General features: G+C 40.6%; 1 protein-coding gene across 2 annotated transcripts; it reads left to right on the top strand.

Annotated features, from left to right (window-relative positions):
- The first annotated feature begins 220 nt into the window (after nt 1-220).
- On the top strand, nt 221-6906 carry LOC117260217 (ras-related protein Rab-5C-like). Of its 2 annotated transcripts, none has more exons than XM_033632152.2 (6): nt 221-382; nt 2527-2864; nt 4185-4336; nt 5166-5288; nt 5392-5485; nt 5980-6906. In XM_033632152.2, exons 2-6 carry the CDS (start codon nt 2696-2698, stop codon nt 6105-6107), a joined length of 666 nt encoding a protein of 221 aa, XP_033488043.1. In that variant the 5' UTR covers nt 221-382; nt 2527-2695; the 3' UTR covers nt 6108-6906. The 2 variants fall into 2 exon arrangements, with proteins under 2 accessions (XP_033488043.1, XP_033488042.1); XM_033632151.2 differs by having other exon boundaries at nt 231-382; nt 2523-2864.
- The last annotated feature ends 2555 nt before the right edge of the window (nt 6907-9461 follow it).

Raw genomic sequence — 9461 nt, 5'->3', positions numbered from 1 at the left:
GCATCAGAGCTAACAGGATGTGAGTACTTCTGTGACTTCCTCTACAGACTAAAGGCTGCAAAAACCTGTTGGGGAACTGTGTCCGACTTCACCGTGGCTCTGTCACCTCCTCCTGCAGCCGCCTGATCTCATCCACTTCCCAGGCGAGCCCAGTGAGTTGGCTTCTTGGCTCAGCCTCTGACGTCCCACTCTCCGGCCATCTGATTGGCTGTCACACTGCATCACATGACGGACGAATCCAGGAAGTATTTTGGTTACACAAGGCGGAAGCGTATATTTTACTGAACCTGAAAGTGTTTTAGGAGAAAACGTTGCGAAAGAGGACCAATACGGTTATAACTTACTATCCACAGGGCGGAGTGGATATTGTTTGCCGTTCTTGGTAAGAACACCAGCGTGTTTATTGTTTCATTACGGTGGTTTTGCTTGTTAGCCGAGGTTAGCATTGCTAGCGAGCGTTAGCCTCGCAGCTAATTCACAGCTTGGTTTGTTTTTATCTGGTTATTCGGTCAAAGTTAACGCCGGCAGGTGTTGTGGTGTAATCAGTTCAACTGGAGGTTGGTAATGTCATCTTTTAAACTTAAAGAAATATATATTTGCTGGACTCATTTCATTAGAGTGTGATATTGACTCCAAAATATGTCGATGTAATATAATAAAAACAGTTTCCAGTCAGTTATGATAAACCTTTAAACCCATTTAAGTAACTGATCTTTCATAAACTAGTTATTCCCGTTTTCTATCTGTGCACAGTCAGCGTTGTGTGGGGACTTGACCATCTAACTCGTAGCTGTTAACGTTTTAAAACATTTTTACTAATAGGCAGTGGTGAAAAGTATATTTATCTAAGTACTTAAGTGCTTTTACTTGACTTGAGTATTTCTATTTTCTGCTGCTTTATACTTAGACTTCACTACATTTCAGAGGAAAATTCCACCACATGTATCTGACAGCTTTAGTTACTGCAAAGCAAAATATAATAAGACAATAAATTCTTACATTTATCTGATAAATTATGATTCAAGACTTTTACTTGTGAGTATTTTAACACTATGCTACTGCTACTTTTACTTAAGAAAACGGATATTATCCACCACTGCTTGTAGGGTTAGGTATTACGATATGTGACTGACGACAGCTTTCATGAAAAGTGACATTTAAATTTCAACAAGGAAATAAAAATAAACAGGGCTGCAGACAACTAATATCTTATTTAAGTTCAGTTCAATTTTATTTATAAAGCATAATATCACAAATCACATTTTGCCTCAGACAGCATCCCTCTGTGCTTCGACCCTCACAGCGGATAAGGAAAAACTCCCCAAAAAAGCCTCTTTAACAGGAAAAAAAGGGGTAGAAACCTCAGGAAGAGCAACTGAGGAGGGATCCCTCTTCCAGGACAGACAGACGTGCAATAGATGTCGTACAGAACAGATCAACATGATAAATTAACAGTAATCCATATGACACAATGAGACCGAAAGAGAGAGAGAGAGAGATGCAGGACAGACAGTAATGACAATAGCTACAATAACATTGATTGTAGTAACAGTATTATAGTAATTGTATTTTGGTAGCATATATGTGATAAGTAAACATTAGTATATGACAGTATATGTATATGTGATAATAATAATTATATGTGTACAATAATAGTAGCTGTATGGCAATAATAACAGCAGTAGTAGTCGACATCAGGCAGGACCACGACAGCAGTGTAACCGCGACCCACAATTAGAGGGAACCTGCGAGACAGTGGAGCACAAAGGCTCTGGAGAAGAAGTCGAGTTAGAGAGATGCAGTAACGACATGAATGTTAGCAAATGAAGAAGAACCAACTTTTCAGATTCTGAGGGAGAGAGAAGGAGAGAAGGGGCTCAGTGTGTCATAGGAGGTCTCCCCGGCAGACTAGGCCTATATCAGCCTAACGAGGGGCTGGTCCAAGACAAGCCTGCGCCAGCCCTAACTATAAGCTTTATCAAAAAGGAAAGTCTTATGTCTCCTTTTAAATGTGGAGATGATGTCTGCCTCCTGGACCGAATGTGAGTATTGTGACTGGGAGGAGTGGATTCATTTAGACTAACATAGTCATCGTGACACAGCTAGGTTTCAGTGACACAGAATAAATCAATGGGATTATCTGATATCAATTTGTTTACTAAGACTGCTTTAGATGATACAGACCTGATATTTAAAAGTCCACATCTAATTATCCTGATTTGTTGTTTTTTTTTCACAGAAGAGGTGTTAATTTTTATTTGGTTTATATGTACAACTAGCTTCTTAAGTGTGAATATTTTCAGGTGTCTTTACTCTTCTATGGCAGTTAACTGGATATTTTTGGGTTTGTGGACAAAACAAGACATTTGAGGACGTCATCTCGGGCTGATGTTTTTTACCATTTTTATAAACCAAACAGTTAGTCAGTTAATCGAGAAAATAACTGTTCTTTCCCAAATTTTGTTCTCTTTCAATGTTCTCATAAATAGATCCACTGATTTTCTATGCTTTTATTTTTCAAGATAGACCTGGTCACTCCACTGCTGCCCACCTGATCCGGTTCTTCCCACCGGGAGTTTGGCTTCTGACCTCGCTCACCATCAGTGCCTCTGTGTCCAGACTCAGCTTCTGTCTTTACACCCCTTTAACTTGTAGTTTCAGCACATCTCATCCGTAACAGCCTCCGTCTGTGTCAATGGCTGGGCGCGGTGGAGGATCGACCAGGCCAAATGGTGCCGCAGCAGCAAACAAAATCTGCCAATTCAAACTAGTGCTGCTGGGGGAGTCAGCAGTGGGCAAGTCCAGCTTAGTGCTGCGCTTTGTCAAAGGCCAGTTTCATGAGTTCCAGGAGAGCACCATTGGAGGTAAGAGACAAATATATGTTTGTAGAGTTCTGGAGGAGTGGATTGAGAGGTAGATTGTGATGTTGTTTGTATGTAAGTAATGAATATTGTTTGAAATTAATCAATAATTGGCCAATACAATACCTAATAAAGGTTAACGTATTATAAAGATGTTTTCATTTACTGAAATAGGCCAAAGTTCTTAAAATTTAACACAAGCAGCTGTTCGAGAACTTCGTTTAAATACAGAGCTGTCTCGTAGAATTTATGTTTATGTACAACTAATTGAAACATGAAATACATTTTGAGGTAAAACATAATGCCAGAATAAGGTTTTCTGTGAACCTAATATGGAAATGTTGTTAATTAACATACCTGGTAAGTCAAAAAAATGTTGATGTTGAGCGTATTTTTAGTTGTTTTCCACCTTGCAATTAGGGCTCCCCCCTAATAGTTGACCAAATGTGAGTCGACCAGAAAGGTCATTAGTCAGCAAGATTTCATTGGTCGCTTAGTCCATGTCGGAATTTAATGTGAAAGAACAGACAGGAAGTGGCCATGGTCAGAGAGGCGTGAGGTTAATTCCCAGGGCTGGTACCTGCAGTTATTCCACAGGCTAGTTAATAACATGTCGGGCAGGAAATCCAAAGTGTGGGATCATTTTGAGAAGGTGAAGGACGAACCCAAGGTGATATGTAAACTCACCTTCATTGGTCGACTACAAACATGACGTATCATCTGAAACATGGAAGTAGCTACATGCCCATTAGTCACTTAGCACAATCATTACTGCTTTGCCGACAGCGTCGTTTAATGATTAAATTAATATCGTAAACATGTGAGCGACTAGTCGACTAATGGCCCTAAATGACGTTGTCTAGGAATATTCTTAGTTGTGGGCAGCCCTACTTGCAGCACAGTGTCCACTTGTAGTAACAACAGCATTATTTCTCTCTTTATCTGTCCCTTACCTTAACCAAAGTGCTTTTGTTGCCTAAACTTAAGACAGGAGTCTGGACGCAAACCCGAAGTTCTGGTGTCAAAGTTCAGCACTTTTTATGCCCCCAGTCTCCCCAACCACCTCCTTGAGAAGTCTATGTGATGCATTAATGTAGTTTTTCGTTACCTGAAAGAAACTTTGTCTCTTAACATAATCCGGGCAGCAATTATGTTTCACTGAATGAGCCAAAATCCACACTAATTCTTTGGTGGTATTAGTGTGTGGGAGCCTTTGAGCATTCTTTGCTGCTGATATAAACAGGATCTATCAGTAGGATGGGCAGGTACATGGTCCTTAAACATTATCATCCCACTGATCTGTGTTTGTCCTCTTCCCCTCAGCCGCCTTCCTCACTCAGACTGTCTGTCTTGACGACACCACTGTGAAGTTTGAGATCTGGGACACAGCAGGTCAGGAGCGTTACCACAGCCTGGCTCCGATGTACTACAGAGGCGCCCAGGCGGCCATCGTGGTCTATGACATTACCAACACAGTAGGTTTCACCTGCAGGGCAGCATCAACTTACCAGTCAGTAGCAACATGATGAACTCTTGCTTTTGATGTTACAGTCAAATACATCAGTTTAAAGCTAAACTATGTTCATAATCAGAGGTAATTGTGATATTTAGAATATGTTATGGAGGTGTGTTGGATTTGTTTGGAGGCAGTTTTACAGAGTAGAGCAATACTGCAAGACAAGACACACTCCAATTTTAGGTCATTTCAGTCTAAAGTTAGACCTGTGGGTGTTTTGACGTCACACAGAAGTATACACACTGTAAGTGGCAATGTTCCACCTCGGTGAAAGCTATAGTTGGTAAAAATATGTCTATGCTATATTTGATGACACTCTCTAATCCTAACAGGAGTACATAAGACAGGTAATCTGTCTGTCTGCCACTTCCCAGTGCAGAGGTCAGCAATTTTTACTGTTTAAAGAGCCAATTTTTGAGCATGAAAAACACGTCTTTGTTGAGCCGCAAAACATATTTAAGCCTTATGATGAAGGAAACACAGCCTACTAAGTCTAGATTATCTTATCAGTGTTACCAATAGGTCTAAATGAGCTTTCATTTATATGTTCAATGACAAGGTGGCCACTCTGCAGTGAGCTGTTTATGATTATTTGGTGCTTTGCAGCATTGGTGGTAAAAGCAAACAAATCTGACATATGGCAGAAAATATTTGGTTAACGTGACCTCTGTTACGACGTTTCAGCAAATATAACAAAAAGTACATTTTTTTAAAAGTTACCAGCTGTAACTTTAAATATAGTTGATGTGTGAATAAACTACTACTAATAAAGTGTGTTGCTCGATCAGGATACTTTTGCACGAGCGAAGAACTGGGTGAAGGAGCTGCAGAGACAAGCCAGCCCCAACATAGTGATCGCTCTGGCTGGAAACAAGGCAGACATCGCAAACAAGAGAGCTGTGGACATGCAGGTACGAAGATCAAATTGATTTCAGATATTTAAAGCCTCATCCTGAGTCATATCAGTGCAGTTAATGTCTAATATTATCCTCAATGTCTAAATTACGTTCTCAGGAGGCACAAACATACGCTGATGACAACAGTCTGCTCTTCATGGAGACCTCAGCCAAGACTGCCATGAACGTCAATGAGATTTTCATGGCTATTGGTAAGTACATCATTCAGCTGAGCCAAATGTTCCTTCCCACTGCTCTCACAGATGTATATATCAGGGAACACTTTAGTTCTTTTGTGCAGCAAAGTTGAGTTACATATATATTTCAGAACTGACACAACACAGCTGATCTTACCTGAACTGAGTTAAGTGGTCGGTGTTATTGACAGCAATATCAAGCCTATTGTTGGAGGTGGTTGTGTGTCATTGCATCTCACCAGTAAATGGGCTAAAATTAGTGCGTTCACCCAGGTGTTGTGTTTCCATCAATGCTGATCAGAGCCAGAGCTGATAAATACCTGTGACTTCTCCTGTGAATGCCGATTGTAACTTTTCAGATTACATTAAAAAGACAGATGTTAACAGGTGTTGGCAGTTTTTTTGCTGTAAAAGAAGGGGCAGTAGAAAACTGTTTTTCACCAGTGTCAAAATTTTCAAGTAATGTTTAAATCTGCTATATTCAAACCTGTGTGATCCTGTCCCTGCAGCAAAGAAGCTACCGAAGAGCGATCCTCAGGGCGGAGCTGGACAAGGGGGGCGGACCAGGACAGGAGTGGATCTACAAGAAGCTGCTCCCCCGAGCCGTAGCAGCCAGTGCTGCGGCGGCGGCAATTAGCAAGTACAACACAACGAACTTAGTGAGCGAGCCTTGAACATCGATGTAAGGACAGCACGTAGCTTAAAAAACCCAGAGAGGCAGGAGAGGGCAGAGCCACTCGCCAGCCCTGCACTTAAACTGAGATTACAAATGAGATTATCTGGATCCTCTTTGATTAAAGGAACATTTTTTAAAGAATCATAAGCTAGAGGGAATTACCAAGATCCCTCACTCTTTCTCTGTCTCTCCCCTGTGTCTCTATCTACCTCCCTGCTCATCTTCAGCCTGTCTCAGTTGATTGAATTCTGTCTTAAATGATTTTTTTGAAGGGTGATGTTGAGGTTGTTTGCCATTTTCCCTTTCTGTTTGAGCGTGTGTGTCCATGTTATGTATGTGTATGTATACAGTACATACACATACATGTACCATTGGCAGTTTTCTACTCTTGTCATTTCCCTCTACATTGATCATCATTATGAAAGAAACAAACACACAACTACTAATGCTGGAATTGCAAAACGACAGAGCAATTAATCCTAAAGGTTTTTGTCTAGTTGCAATTTAGACCACAGCAGTTTGTTCTTGTTAGGGACCCGGACATGACCAGTTGTGAGGAAAGCTCTGTGCTTATTGAAGCAGGTCGTGATTTGATAGGCTACACATCTGAAGATGTTTCCGAACTGTGCAACAAATGCAGTTGTTTGCATTCATTGTGTATTGATACCTGTAACACCACAGAGTTGTTAGCCTTTTTTAAAAAGAAATGTGAAAATAACTTGTAAATCTAAAAAAAGTAATAAATAACATGCAAGATTCATTTTTGTTGGGAGTTGTTTTGCAGTGGGATGGTGTATGGAGGAGGATGAGTATTTGCATGTATGTTTTTAAGTCTGTTCGCAGTGCAGGAGGGAAGAAGAAGCAGTGCGGCCTCCCGAAACAGGGTGTTTAGATTCATAACAGTGTTGGCCCAAATACAAGACATTATTATTCCTGTGACTTTAATGTAAAAAAAGGGACTATGAGATTATACGCTCAGCAGTCTTTTTCTGTCTCTTAATACTTCATGTTAATTACCTTTTGGATTATAAATTGCAATTAGAAACATCACCAATGTAGATGTATTTTTAATGGCTTTCTTACTATACAGCTTAAAAATGAAAAGAAATCATTTAAAATATGTCAGCTGTGAGTATACTGTATAGCATGCATGTTTCCCATTGGTTTGTGGACTCCTGTTTTAAAGCCTCGAGTTTGGCATTTCAGCTGCTGCCTTTTTTTTTTTTTTTTTTTTGTTTTTTGTTTTTTTTGGAGCCAGAAGTGACCGTATTTGGGTGAGAGGTTGGAGCTCTGGGAGAGTGAGGGGTTGATCGGACTGAGGGTGCTTTCAGACCTAGGACGCATTCACACAGGCGCTATTTGGTCCGCTTTAAACGAACCCTGGGCCGCTTCCACAGATAGTTCGATTCGTTTGGAGTGGTGTGAACGCTCATTTGAACCCTGGTAAGCTTAAAAATTGGGGGTCTCTGTTCACTTGCAAGTGAACCCTGGTGCGGTTTGCTTACAGTGGGAAATGCAAATGGACTATCCAGTGATCCAGAGATGAAGTGACGTTGAGCCCACTGCATTTTGTTGTTTGCTATTTTTGTGGTGAAAAAGCCGGCTGAATCAGATGGATTTCCGTTTTCGGTCCTGGCCAATCGATGAGCCGGGTTTTTCTTCTTCCTCATGCTTTTTTTCTTCCTGGTCATTGGTCGTTTCTGGCAATACCGCCCCCAAACAAGCAGCTGTTGTAACTGCGTGACTTTGTCCAGGCGGTTTGGTACGCTTCAAAAAGTGCAGTGTGAAAGTGAACCAAACCAAATGAAGGTTAGAAATTTCTCAGCATTCCCTGCCAATCGAACCGAGTCCTCTGGACGATCCTGGTGTGAACGCACCCCTAGAGTCTGCTTGCTTTGATCCAAATCAGGGACTTATTTTGTTACAAAGTTGCATAATTGCCTAGAGTTGGTTCGTGTTCTCACGGCAGCATTTACAAGTGAACCAGATCAAATCCCTTGTGTGAGAAAGCTGCTCTTGATTGGTCAGAATTTCCATGCGGGAAAAATCCAGGAAGTAAACCAAACGTTGAAGAAGAGTACACTTATAAGATAAATGTGACACTTTCTAATGTCACAATGGAGGGACAACTACGCAGGTTGATTTTAGCGCTGCTCATCGTGGACTATATTGCTGTCATTGTTCATTTTAGTCAAACCATACAGTTTGAAAACGAGGCGCAGCTCCAACTAGAAAACAATGTTTTGATGCATTGGATGTGCTGAATGTGCATATTAAGGCAGTACAGGAGGAGGTGCACATTAATAATCCTCCAGGACTGTAACATGCTCATGTTTAACCCAAACAATGTGTCATGTGACTGCAGTTGTTCGAATCGAGGTCGGAACCCGTTCTCACCACAAACGAACTGCACCAGAGTTCGTTTGTAACCGGACCACCTCTTCAAGAAGGTCTCGGTCCAAAGCACCCTTAGGGAATTTCTTCTGGCATCCTCTTCTTCTTAAATCTGGCACAAACATCAACTTGGACTCAGTGATGAACTGACTAGGATTTGGTGGTGGAAGGCCAAAGGTCAAGGTCACTGTGACCTCACAAAACATGCTTCTGACCATAACTAAAGAATTCATACACATATACAAAACTTAACACAAATGTCTAACAGGATAAAATAATGAAGTGATGACATTTTATATCCCAAAGGCCAAAGTCACTGTGACATCATAATGTTTTGCAGAAATACTTTTCCTGCCATTACTCATCGTCATATCACAGGAACAGAAGGGGAGACATTTGGTCAGATACTGAATTGGTGACACTTATCTTGAAACTGTGCTCATTGTATAGATCATGTGCTGTCAAGGGATGATGTGTGTGAAGCATACATGTTTTTACCAACATGGATATAAACTGTAAGTTAACTTGACTGGTTCAAGGAGGCATACAACCATGAGGCAGTAATTCAAGTTTCCACAGATTATCGGTCTCATTAGTGCTGTGTGAATATAGTGACAGTTTCAGCAAATGTGACAAAAGTTATTTTTAATGCAGCAGTAATATTAATCCCAAAAACCAATAAAAAATTACTTTTTTAGTACTTTTAATACTTCAAGTTCATTTTCCGGATAACACTAACATACTTTTACTGAAATAAAAATTTGAATTCAGGAATTCTACATGCAGTGGAGTATTTTGACATATTCGTATTAGTACATTTACTTGAGTAAGGGATCTGAATTCTTCTGCCACTGACTCACTTTTTCTGAACTCCCAGAAGATAACATGGCTTTAGCAGTCCTAGATACATCAGCTTCAAGA

The sequence above is a fragment of the Epinephelus lanceolatus genome, chromosome 21 (assembly GCF_041903045.1).
Source record: "Epinephelus lanceolatus isolate andai-2023 chromosome 21, ASM4190304v1, whole genome shotgun sequence".
NCBI lineage: Eukaryota > Metazoa > Chordata > Actinopteri > Perciformes > Serranidae > Epinephelus > Epinephelus lanceolatus.
The sequence above is the reverse complement of the archived record's forward strand: the minus strand, read 5'-3'. Positions and strand labels throughout refer to the sequence as shown.